At 44.8% G+C, this 13,517-nt stretch overlaps 1 protein-coding gene across 2 annotated transcripts in view; it reads right to left on the bottom strand.

Annotated features, from left to right (window-relative positions):
- Positions 1 to 1,828: 1,828 nt before the first annotated feature.
- C14H10orf90 (chromosome 14 C10orf90 homolog) overlaps positions 1,829 to 13,517 on the bottom strand; it is a 233,815-nt gene continuing 222,126 nt past the window's right edge. For both annotated transcript variants that reach the window (XM_033420742.2, XM_049696760.1), the window contains exons 6-8: positions 6,958 to 7,021; positions 2,855 to 2,954; positions 1,829 to 2,766 (exon numbers count right to left, since the gene is read on the bottom strand). In XM_033420742.2, the coding sequence (XP_033276633.1) occupies positions 2,728 to 2,766; positions 2,855 to 2,954; positions 6,958 to 7,021 (203 nt within the window). In that variant the 3' untranslated portion in view covers positions 1,829 to 2,727. The remainder of the gene's footprint in view (positions 2,767 to 2,854; positions 2,955 to 6,957; positions 7,022 to 13,517) is intronic.

The raw sequence follows: 13,517 nt of genomic DNA on the forward strand, positions 1-13,517 counted from the left end.
TGAAAGCTGGCTCCGTTGAGGCATTCTGAGATATTCAGATGTTAGCTCACATAAATCCACTTTTTAGAAAGTGTCACAGAACTGTCTAGAAGTGGTGGGCCCTGAATTTAAATTATTGGTTAGGGAAAGCTTTGGAAACTCTCTGAAGATATTAAAGAAAAATAAGAAAAAGGTGTGGCAGGACAGCTACCCAAGAAAGACTGCCCTAAACTAATATCAGATTCGGTGAAAAAAAAAAATCCGGAAGAGGCCTAGTAACTTCACAAAAGCCGAATTAAGCTTAAGGGCAAGCCTAACCATGCTGTTGAAACTGTCTCTAAGAGTGAGAAGAGCTTGAGAGACAACACTTTGCAAAGCGTCCGGTTTGTACGACTGATTTTTGCTGTAGCAACGTCTACAAATTCAACAGTCTTTTTGGTGCACCTTCTCAGTGCCAAGCTGAGGGGTTATGAGAATGAACAACTGCTGGCTCTGTGCTCAGGGTTTATCAGGACACTCTACTTCCACGTCTATGTACCTATGACAGGACACACTCAGGCTATTTGCTTTAGGCCAGGTACCCTTCTAAGCACTCAACTCACACTGGCTTATTCCATTCCTATAACAAACCTATCTCCATTTGATAGATAAGCAAACTGAGGCAAGGTTAAATAACTGGCCACACCAGTCAGTTTATCATCCCACACCTCCAAAGGCAGCCTTTTTGCCTTCTCTGTTAAAATGGGTCCAGGCCCTTGCAATGTTTCCCCTCTATCTGCTGGCACACTGCCATGCTTTGCCAGTAGAGGGAGCGGGGGAGACACTGCAGGAGGAGAAGAGCATGGTTCCCACACCAGGGACAGTGGCTCAAGGTCCCTGCAAACTTGCACCCCCCCATCCACCCACCCGGTTCCTGCAGGTCAAGCTACCGGCGGCACTCGGTGGCCAGCTGCCTACGCCAGCACCTCCCTCAGGTGGTGCTGTAGCAGAGTGCCTCCAAGGAGACAGTTTCCGACAATATCTAGATCTTCGCCCAGGAGCCCGGGGAGTACCTGTCCTCAGGGCAGCACTGCTCCTTTAACTGCTATTCCCACCTGTATTCTTTTGGTTTCTCTTTACTGCTCAGGAGCCAATCCCGCATCACTCCAATCCTCTCTTACGGTTTATAACCACGTACATTAAACTTCCCTGTTCACGTCGCTGTGAGGTTCCTCTCTCCTGAGGGGGTCCAGACTGATACCCTTGCCTACAGCCACAGAGCAGGGCGCAGTGCAGCCAGGACATGAATCCAGAGTCTCCACTCACGGTTGGCATTTGGTCAGATCATCTTGCTGGGCAACACGGCACAGCTTCTGATGCCACGTGCACCCAGAGTGAAGTGCCCATCCATACCGAGGGCAGGGCAGAGGAGACGCGACAGGAGAGAACTCAGGCTGAGCTTTCAAATAGTTTTCCAGCAGATACGCAGAGGAAAGGCATTCCAGGAAGAGGGGATGGTGTATGCAGCCGTGGGAGGAGGGAAAGGGACAGAAGTGTCACCAGGGCTCCTGCCTAATCCCCTAAACCGCCTTCTCATTCCCGGGGAGATTCCTGGTGAGATGTGGGGACCTCAGGATCCTAACCTTGCTCTCAACAACATCCCGACACCTCTCAGGCCAGCTCTCTGGGGAAAACCTTCTCCCCAGGCATCGGGAAGAACAAGGGCCCTGACCTGGGGGCTGTGATGGTCAGAAGGTGGTGGCACAGGCGCAGGTCAGAGGTCCCCACTGGACCTTGGTGACATTTCTCTCTGAGCACCATCTGTACTGGCTGCTTGGTTCATAACACAGAACACGGAAAAGAGCAATACTTTAATTTTTGTAATAATTGCATTTATTTCCATTTTTGATAAAGCTATTGCTCTTCACTCCCCAAATGCACATTTATAAATAATGGACATTGTAACTGTTTGGAGGAAGAAACGTTACAGTTGGAGCCATCAGGCCATTTTCAGCAACACAGCTCTTTCTGGGGGCTGGACGGTTTACAGAAAACACTGAAGTTACCTACAACTTTTTTCAGCCAATTCTGCCCTCATGGCTTCCATGGAAATAGGCTCTTCTGCTAAACAAAGGCAGGTCCTGGGAGTAGGGTGGGAGTAGTGAGGGCTGCTCTGATCACCCCAGGTCACCAAGAAACAGGTCACTTGTCCCCAGCCCCTGGCAGAGCGCCCGCCTAGTTCCAAAGTTTGCCTTCAGTATTACATGGCACACACACCCAGAGAGGTTGCAAACACACTGTGTGATATCCCCAAATTTGGAGTTTGCAGAACTGGCAGAAGTTGAGATTGGTATTTTGAAAGTGATGTATTTTAGGTCCTAGAAATTCAATGAAAAAAAAACCCCCAGCTCCCAGGGATCTAAGCCCGCTTGAGCATAGAAGACCTTTCTGCCTGAGTGGAAATGGTAGGGGGAAAAACCAGAAGCAAAAGATAAAATTCAGAAGTGAAAAAAAAATGAAGGGACCGTATCGAGTGGGTTCAGTTGAGTTGATTACCCCACTGCGGTCTGATGATCCATTTCCTCAAGGGGTTTTGTTTCTGCTTGGTTTGGGTCAGCAATTCGGGAAGCTATGCTTTCCTTTATGAAAAAAAAAAATCAAAAGTAAAATAAGTATTTCACGTCATGCAGATAATGCTAAGTTTAATGGCTTATCCAGCGTTTGAAGTCGTCCCAGGTCCAGGTAGAGGGTCAGCAGGGCAGCCTGTGGTTAGACTGCGTTCCTTTGAAGGAGCTGGTCCAGTAATTGCTAGGGAATTAGAGACAAAGAAGTCAAGTTCAGAGTCAGCATCTGGGCACCACACACACGTCACACCTGCTGGCGGCCGGGCCATTACCTTTTTGAAGACTTCGGCCCGGAGTCTGTTACTCTGTAAGATCACCCTTTTCTTTTGTTCTTCTTTTTTCTTTCTAACTTCCGGCAAGTTATTATAGATTCTGAAACAGATGCAGAAAACATTCTGAATGGTAGCGAGATAGCGTGTGTCTGCTGTGGATCTGTGTCCTCTCTTGTCAGCAGGCTCTTCCATTTCAAAGGGACGATCAGCTGCATATGGGCCACCTCGCATCTGTGAGACCCCAAGACCCGGGGCTCCCCTGATCATCTCCAGATGGGACTGCCCAGGCAGGGGCCACGCAGCAGATGGAGCCCCACCCAGGGCAAAGCTGGAGAGGCCGGGTGTTTAATCAGAGGTCACTTTTCTTGTCTCTCCATCTTCTACGATAATTAACCACTTGCTTGTAAAATGAGAGACTCTAGACCTACGCTTTGCCACTCTGAGCGTAAACTTACCTTTTACCAAATACCTTTTTGCCACTCAATTTTTGTCTCCCCATGACTTAGAAAAGGAGCAGCGAAACAATGGAAGTAGCAGGAATTGTACTGGAATGACACACACATAAAATATGTGTGTGTCTGCCTCTTTACCTACTGCATTCCTAATTAAGCTGTTTCCAAATACCTCTCAGGCATATGTATTGATATTATGTTCTTGCCCTGGTGTAAAATTAGCAGCTTCCAAGACATAAGCAGGGCCTGAGGGATCCTTCTTCTGGGCCCTTTCTTCTGACTTCCCTACAGAAATTGTTTATGTACTGATGCCAAACAAGATTCCTGCTGGAATCCACAGACACAGAGGAGACACTGTAGCCTGAGCTTTTGGGGTGCTGTACACGTGGCACTTGGATTAACATCTCCTGTTTTATTTTCTCTCATGTTTGAAAGCCAGACAAAATTTGTTTAACATGTTGCTCTCTTAAAATAATAATTACAAACTATACAAGTATTGATGATGACAATATTAGCAGGTGACATTGTCTCGGCTATAGGGCACTAGGCTAATAATCTTTTTATGAATTTACCTTTAAAAAATTTTTATCTATTTATTTTTTATTGAAATATAGCTGATTTACAATGTTATGTTAGTTTCAGGTGTACAGCAGTGATTCAGTTATACATACACATATGTATTATTTTTCAGATTCTTTTCCTTTATAGATTATTACAAAGTATTGATTCTAGTTCCCTGTGCTATATAGTAGGTCCTTGTTGGTTATCTATTTTATATATAGTAGTGTGTATGTGTTAATCCCAAACTCCTAATTTACCCTTCCCGCCCTTCCCCCTTTGGTAACCGTAAGTTTGATTTCTATGTCTGTGGGTCTTTCTGTTTTGCAAATAAGTTCATTTCTATCATTATTTTTTAGCTTCCACATATAACTGATATCATATGATATCTGTCTTTCTCTGTCTGACCTACTTCACTTAGTATGATCATCTCTAGGTCCATCCATGTTGCTGCAAATGGCATTATTTCATTCTTTTTTATGGCCGAGTAATATTCCATTGCATATGTAGACCACGTCTTCTTTATCCATTCATCTGTCAATGGACACTGAGGTTGCTTCCATATCCTGGCTACTGTGAATAGTGCTGCTGTGAACACTGGGGTACATGTGTCTTTTCGAATTATGGTTTTCTCTCAATATATGCTCAGAAGTGGGATTGTTGGATCATATGGTAGTTCTGTTTTTAGTTTTTAAAGGAACCTCCATACTGTTCTCCATAGCGGCTGCACCAATTTACATTCCCACCAACAGTGCAAGAGGGTTCCTTACTAGCTAATCATCTGACATGAATTTTCCCGGGTAGCCCTCACGACAGTTGGAAGAGACACCGTCCAGTGTCCTGCTGTTATGGGAGTGAGGAACCCATCCCCAGCGAGGTCAGGAGGCCAGTGGCGTCCCTCGGCTGGTGAATGAGGGGCTGGGAGTCCGGCCTCGGTCTGTCTGACTTCATGCAACACTGTTCCCCAATCATGTAGTGTAGAGTGACCTGGGAATTGCTGGCACATGGCACAGTGCCTGGCACACTGAGGGCATCGACATGATCTAAATGAACACACGATTGCCACATCGAAGAGCAATGCTAGAGGGGACCAGGAGAAGTCTGTCAGGGTCAGTAGGAAATCTGACACGTCCCAAAGCTCCACAGTGGAACTCCTTCTGGATCCACAGACACGCACCTTCCCGATCTTGACCATCTGATCTTGTGGGGAGTTTAGGATAAAAATTCCCAGGTCTCAGCCCTGGAGCTTCTGCTGCAGTATTTTCTTAACATCCTCAATAAATTATGGCACGTTTGTACAATGGACCACTCTGCATCAATGAGGAGAATCACCCATGTCTTTTGACACAGAAAAAGACCTCACAGACACGAAGTAAAAGAAGCTACAGAAAGATAATATTGCATATAGCATGATCCCATTTATGGTTAAGAATTAGATAACTAATAATAGTTACCTAATTAGATACTAAATAGTTCTCTAATTTGTACGTCTAAATAGACGTACAAATAAACGTCTATTTTCAGGCAGAGAGAAAGGCCTGGAATGATATATAGGATGCTGATAACTGTGGTGTCTCTGGAGAAAGTACAAGGCTGGGAGGTGGGGCAGGAGGGGGGCCAGTCAGTCACGAGGGACTTCAGCTCTCTCTCCTCTGTTTGAATTCTTTTTAATGAAAATGTAATTTAATAATATAACCGATAACAAAGAATACAAAAGAAAAGGAAGCTCCAGTGTGATTCTGTGGGTGCGTGAGGTCTGAGAACCGGGGTCTGAGCCCACCCAGGGCACAGCCCACAGAGCAGAGTGGAAGTCCCGTTACTGACCGCATCTGAGGAGACCTGGCTTCCAGCCAGGGAAGCCATGATGTGGGGAACAGCTTCACTCTGCCCATCGGTCCTCTCAGAGCCTCAGTCTCCTCTCAGTAGAATGATATGGTGATGTTCTGTCCACGAAGGCTGCTTTGAGATCTACATTTTAATTTCAAGTCTCCATGATAGCAGCTCTGGACTTAGGGACCAGGAGGGGAAGATGTGGCTGCATTTTCCACCAAATTGAAAAAGGAATACTTTTGGCATGAGGTATACACAACTTTGCACTTCCGCAACGGCAGGTCTTGAAACCCAGTGGCCCTTTAAAAACCCAGTTAGAAAGCTGTGCAGTGGGTCATTAATGGGATGGTCCCCTTTCTCCTCACTTTTACTTTTTTATTTACAAAGAGGTTCCCTACAGATAATCAAAGTTGGCTAATCGTCATGGAAACAATACAATCATGGGAAAGCAGAGATTTTGCGCCTGGAGCGGGGAGAAATGTATTCTTCCTATTTTAATGGCTTCTCTAAGTTGTACTATCAATTTGGTTAAATTGTTATAGGTCCTCCCAGTGCTAGATACTTTATTATAAACTAATGGCATTTTACTTGGATGAACTTGGCAAACTCTGTCAAGTTATTACATTTGGGTTGGGAGGCCAGGTCTCAGAAAGAATGGCAGCCTTTGTGTGTTGGTGAGAACGAGTGGGCGTCTAGAAGAGCAACCAGCCAAGCAGGACAGGGAGGGTTTGCGGGCAGCAGGGCCGCCACGCCCGCCGGCGATGCGGTGCCAAAAAGGCCGGCTCGTGGCCCTCTGTGGCTTCGCTGGCCCCACGCGCCATCGGCCTCCAAGCCTGGATGCTTTCCTCCAGGCTCTGCCACTGTCAAGGCCCTCAGGAGACCTAGCTTCTCTCCTCCTCATAAAATTACCTGCAAAGGTGCACAGTGACAAACAGCACCTGCCCAGAGCAACGATGGGAAAGTGCAGAAGCATTCCTGTTGTGAGTCTGGGGATCTCTTAGAGACCAATTATAGGACTGGCTCAGAATCCAAGACCCACCACGTTCCTAAGGTTTTTCCAAGAACGACATTAGCATTCAGAGGCGCGATTCAACAACTTCACTTCTTTCAGCCGCAGCTTTTCAAATCCACGGCCAAGAAGACCTCAGAGCTTAAACGTGGACCTAGAAATAGTGGCCCAGCTGGACAGTGCCTGGATCCATCAAGCCATCCCTCCTCCCTCCTCCCCCACTTTTTTTGACCGCACACAATATAATCGAGTACCTTTTAGATCGCATATGCATCTCCTTCTCTGAAATGTACCTTTCTTTCGGTTTGAACAAATTATCTGGAAAAAAAAAAAAAGTGGACAGAGGATTAATTTCAGAAGGTACAGATGTTGCACATTTCTAGAGAAACATCGTGGTGGGCTTAGTTAACTCTCTGTTATCCATCCTTAATCTAAGCCCAGTCTGTTACAAACACAGCAGGACTCAGTAGACACACACACCACGCACAGTTGTATTGAAATCAACGAACAGTTAAACATGGGCATGAAGTTCAAGGTTAACATCTAATCGACTTTATGGTCAGTGACTCCTTTGCACGCTGCATTTAGCAATAAAGAGTCAGAGTTTACTGGGGTAGTGCCACTGTGGCACGAAAATGTGTTTCAGTGTCGCTCTGGGTGCAGGGCCCTGGGTGTGAGGTCATCCCACCCACAAAAAATCTCCACACTGTTTTTGGTGCCTCTGAGGACAAGGAAATCTCCCACAGTTGCTAGAACACTTTCAGAGCAGGAACTTTCACTCACAATTGTCTCCCTCAGGGATGCTCGGCCTCTGTATCCTTTCTAATGGAGGGATTAGCCCTTTCCAAGGTCAGAAAATGTAACGGACAACATAAGAGTAATGTCTGTCTAGTGCCCTTTAAGAAAGTACACGGTGGCTAAAGATGACTTTGAGTCTGGAATTTTTTTAATGAAAAGTACATACTGCTCATCACAAGATGTTTACAGATGGCACACTTGAAAATGGTCTGTGTTTTTTCAAAAACTGTGTATACCTTTCTGCGATAACTCTGAAAACCCCATGAGACTCAGCCCTACGGGTTAGCCAAGAGGCTGGCACCCAGAAATATTGCATGGGGGTGCTTGTTGCATGGGGATGCATCTGAGCAGCTGCCACACATACTGTCTGGAACCCCTGGATGGTAACCAGCTCCCCTGCCTTCATTCAGCACAAGCAGACAGGTGACTCGATGTCCTTCAATCATGGAGTTGCAGAGTGGGCTCCCTGTGGCCCCCAGCCAAGACTCCACCATGTTTCTAAGAGTCTCCCCCACCTGGGCCTGTCCCCCCTCGCTCAATACTCCAGCGGAGCCACCGAAGATTTCTCAGGCTTGAGAATATACCGACTTTTCCAGGAATATGCAAGAAGGTGGGATAGAGGCGTGGATACGAAGACATCTCTTCCCCTCTGGGGAACTGTAACACAGCTACCGATTTACAAGATGGAAACAACACAGTGGCTGAACTTGAATTCTGTCTGGTTATAAACATAAAAGAAAAAGGTGGCGCCATTATTCAACTTCAGAGACAAGATTCAAAGGAAAAATAGAAGAAAAGAGAAAGAAATCAGAAGAGTTTTCCCAGGGAAGGGAAAACGTCCCCAGGGTTTGGAAAGGCACTGGGCCGTGTGAACCAGGAGAGTCAATGTCGCCATGAAGACTGATCTGCAGAGACGCCTCCCAGCGCCCGCCCTCTGCTCACCCTCCAGACAGGGCCCGGCCAGAGCCCAGGACCTCAGGAAAATCCCAGCAGCATTCCAAAGAAATGGGCTGTCACCTTAAGGCAGTCAGCGTCTTGGACAAGCAAATACGCGTCCGCCTGAAGACCCCCACTGAGGCAGGGAGAAGGAGCCTCCGACAGAGACTCCCCCGCTGGGTCTGCACCAGCATTCCTCGGGAGCCAGTCAGGATTAGGGGAAGGGTGACGTGAACAGATACACGGTACCCCAAGGGAACAGAAACGTTACAAAGTGCATTTACAATATTTCTATAATCTCAGTTCAATCGTATGTGGTCTCCCCTCAGAAGTTAGTTCTGTTTTTGTTTTGGTTCGGTTTGTTTCTTTTGAGCACCTGATACCACAATGAAGCTCTGGTCTTACTTCCAAGAGGAAACAAAAGCAAACGTGAGCTATCTGGCACCTCCACTGTTTTGTTTTCTGAACTCTTCTCCGCCCGCTGTGTCTCAGCACAAGTTTCAATTCTGGGCCCAGCAGCCCACGTTAGGTGCAAAACAAGCATGTCTGTATCCAAGAGGGCCCACCCCAGCTGGCGGGCTCCACCCCGCACCTCGCTGGTTGCTGTTGATTCTGAGTTTTAATAACAGCACCAGGCCCACGTGACAGATAGTGGGGATGCTTTCTGGATGGGATGGAAGAGAGGAAGAAAGCGAGGCTCTACCTTCCTGGAGGAAGTTGTTTGAAATAATCAAGTGTGTCGCTAATGGCTCCCAGCCTCGCTAGAGTAAAAAGAACCCTATTTGGCACTTTGAGAGGGAAAGCGGCAGGAAGAGGGGAGGGGGCAGGGTGACACCTGAGGGTCAGCATTACTACTTATAATAAACAGCTAGTGTTTATTGGATCGCCATAGATCTTCACACCTACCCTGTGACATACTCATATTTCTTTTGTATTTTAGGGTTGGAAAATCAAAGTTCAAAGGGCCAAGGGTTTCCTGCTCAGGTTTATGCAGTGAATGAGTGAGTGGCAGAGCTGGATTTCCGTCCAGATCAGTCCAGCCCTGTCCACACATGCCCTCAACCTCAGAACACGGCCACCAACCCGTGGTTGCAGATTTCATCTTTTGGTCGCCCTGACACGTGTTGGTCCATTTCCCAGGAGACCAATCCAAAATCCCTTTCTCTTCTTCCTTCCTCCTGCCTCCAACATTAAATGAGCAACTACTATGCCTCCAGGGAATGCTCAGAAGAAAATAAAAATGATAAGATCCTGCCACCATGAGACTTCATTATTGAAGAAGGAGTCAGATAATTAACAAACCAGCTGCAAAGTATCAGGTAGGTGCTGTGATGAAAAAGAATCATGGCCACATGGTCAAGGAGGACCAGGGTGGTCAGGAAGGCTCCTCAGGGAGCAGTTATTTAAACCATGACCCAAATGACCACAGGAGCCAGCCATGGGGGCCAGTAGAGGGAAGAGTGAGGAAGGATCCGGGACACAGTGCATACAGTGTGAGGGAGGGGGCACGAGGGCATGAGAAGGCAGGCCGGGAGTAGAGGTAAAAGCAAAGACACTGTGGTTCTCCACCCAGGTTATACACCTTACCACCGCCTGCAGAGTCTAACCACGATTCCCACACGTGGGCACTGGAACCTGAACCAGAATCTCCCATGATTCTAGTGGGCGCCATGTAATAGGGAAGAACGAATCTGACTCCATATCAGCAATGTTTCTTTTACTTTAACCTTTGTATTCCATTGCTTTTGCTCTGAGTTAAGAATGTTGCCTATAGCCTGAAATAGACATGAAAACCCATTCTCAAGGCTCTGACCTTTAAGGGTATAATACTTTTTTGTTCATATAGAGATGAAAAGTTGCAGAACAGAGACTAACATTTGTCTTGTTGGAGGTTTACAGGAACATCGTGACCTGACCTACACCGACAGCTGCAAGAACAAAGGATTCCAACACCAGGAAATCTGCAACAACCAACCACACCCCTCCCTCAGGTTGCCTTTAAAAAGGCTTTGCTGAAACCCTTTGGGGAGTCTGGGCTTTTTGGGGGCATGAGCCGCCGTCTCCTTGCATAACCCTGCAATAAACCTTTCTCTGCACTAAATCTCTATGTTTCGGTATTGTTTGGCCTAACTGTGGGTCAGGCACACGAACTTGCATTCTGTAACAGCAGGCGACAGGAAGCATCAGTGTTGGGTTTGCAAGCCTACTAAGGAGATCTGCAAGTCTGTTGAGTTTTCCTCCAGAGTAAGAGATGGAGAGCCAGGTGGGTTTTTTTTTTTGTTTTTAAATTTTATTTTTTTTATTTTTATAAGCACGTTCTTATTAGTTATCTATTTTATAAATATTAGTGTATACATGTCAATCCCCATCTCCCAATTCATCCCACCACCACCCCCCACTGCCACTTTCCCCCCTTGGTGTCCAAACGTTTGTTCTCTACATCTGTGTCTCTAATTCTGCCCTGCAAACTGGTTCATCTGTACCATTTTTCTAGGTTCCACATATATGTGTTAGTATACGATATTTTTCTCTTTCTGACTTACTTCACTCTGTATGACAGTCTCTAGATCCATCCACGTCTCTACAAGTGACCAAATTTCATTCCTTTTTATGGCTGAGTAATATTCCATTGTATATACGTACCACTTCTTCTTTATCCATTTGTCTGTCGATGGGCATTTAGGTTGATTCCATAGCCTGGCTATTGTAAATAGTGCTGCAATAAACATTGGGGTGCATGTGTCTCTTTGAATTATGGTTTTCTCTGGGTATATGCCCAGTAGTGGGATGGCTGGGTCGTATGGTAGCTCTATTTTTAGTTTTTTTACGGAACCTTCATACTGTTCTCCATAGTGGCTGTATCAATTTACATTCCCACCAACAGTGCAAGAGGGCTCCCTTGTGTCCACACCCTTTCTAGCATTTGGTGTTTGAAAATTTTCTGATGATGCCCATTCTAACTGGTGTGAGGTGATACCTCATTGTAGTATTGATTTCCATTTCTCTAATGATTAGTGATGTTGGGCACTCTTTCATGTGTTTGTTGGCCATCTGTATGTCTTCTTTGGAGAAATGTCTATTTAGGTCTTCTGACCATTTTTGGATTGGGTTGTTTGTTTTTTTGATATTGAGCTGCATGAGCTGCTTGTATATTTTGGAGATTAATCCTTTGTCAGTTGCTTCATTTGCAAATATTTTCTCCCATTCTGAGGACGGTCTTTTCGTCTTGTTTATGGTTTCCTTTGCTGTGCAAAAGCTTTTAAGTTTCATTAGGTCCCATTTGTTTATTTTTGTTTTTATTTCCATTTCTCTAGGAGGTGGGTCGAAAAGGATCTTGATGTGATTTATGTCATGGAGTGTTCTGCCTATGTTGTCCTCTAAGAGTTTGATAGTGTCTGGCCTTATCCTTAGGTCTTTAATCCATTTTGAGTTTATTTTTGTGTATGGTGTTAGGGAGTGTTCTAATTTCATTCTTTTACATGTAGCTGTCTGGTTTTCCCAGCACCACTTATTTAAGAGGGTGTCTTTTCTCCATTGTATATTTTTGCCTCCTTTATCAAAAATAAGGTGACCATATGTGCGTGGGTTTATCTCTGGGCTTTCTATCCTGTTCCATTGATCTATATGTCTGTTTTTGTGCCAGGACCATACTGTCTTGATTACTGTAGCTTTGTAGTACAGTCTGAAGTCTGGGAGCCTGATTCCTCCAGCTCCGTTTGTCTTTCTCAAGATTGCTTTGGCTATTCGGGATCTTTTGTGTTTCCATACAAATTGTGAATTTTTTTGTTCTAGTTCTGTGAAAAATGCCATTGGTAGTTTGATAGGGATTGCATTGAATCATTAGATTGCTTTGGGTAGTATAGTCATTTTCACAATATTGATTCTTGCAATCTAAGAACATGGTATATCTCTCCATCTGGTCATATCATCTTTAATTTCTTTCATCAGTGTCTTACAGTTTTCTGCATACAGGTCTTTTTTCTCCTTAGGTAGGTTTATTCCTAGGTATTTTATTCTCTTTTTTGCAATGGTAAATGGGAGTGTTTCCTTAATTTCTCTTTCTGATTTTTCATCATTAGTGTACAGGAATGCAAGAGATTTCTGTGCATTAATTTTGTATCCTGCAACTTTACCAAATTCATTGATTAGCTCTAGTAGTTTTCTGGTGGCATCTTTAGGATTCTGTATATATAGTATCATGTCATCTGCAAACAGGGACAGTTTTACTTCTTCTTTTCTAATTTGTATTCCTTTTATTTCTTTTTCTTCTCTGACTGCCGTGGCTAGGACTACCAAAACTGTGTTGAATAATAGTGGTGAGAGTGGACATCCTTTTCTTGTTCCTGATCTTAGAGGAAATGGTTTCAGGTTTTCACCATTGAGAACGATGTTTGCTGTGGGTTGTTGTATATGGCCTTCATTATGTTGAGGTAGGTCCCCTCTATGCCCACTTTCCAGAGAGTTTTTTTTATCATAAATGGGTGTGGAATTTTGTCATAAGCTTTTTCTTCATCTATTGAGATGATCATATGGTTTTTATTCTAAAATTTGTTAATATGGTGTATCACATTGATTGATTTGCATATATTGAAGAATCCTTGCATCCCTGGGATAAATCCCACTTGATCATGGTGTATGATCCTTTTAACGTGTTGTTGGATTCTGTTTGCTAGTACTTTGTTGAGGATTTTTGCATCTACACTCATCAGTAATACTGGTCTATAATTTTCTTTTTTTGTACTATGTTTGTCTGGTTTTGGTATCAGGGTGATGGCGGCCTCATAGAATGAGTCTGGGAGTTTTCCTTCCTCTGCAATTTTTGGGAAGAGTTTGAGAAGAATGGGTGTGAGCTCTTCTCTAATGTTTGATAGCATTCACCTGTGAAGTCATCTGGTCCTGAACTTTTGTTTGTTGGAAGATTTTTTACCACAGTTTCAATTTCATTACTGGTGATTGGTCTGTTCATATTTTCTATTTCTCCCTGGTTCAGTCTTGGAAGTTTATACCTTTCTAAGGATTTGTCCATTTCTTCCACGTTGTCCATTTTTTTGGCATAGAGTTGCTTGTAGTAGTCGCTTAG

The sequence above is a fragment of the Orcinus orca genome, chromosome 14 (assembly GCF_937001465.1).
Source record: "Orcinus orca chromosome 14, mOrcOrc1.1, whole genome shotgun sequence".
Lineage (NCBI taxonomy): Eukaryota > Metazoa > Chordata > Mammalia > Artiodactyla > Delphinidae > Orcinus > Orcinus orca.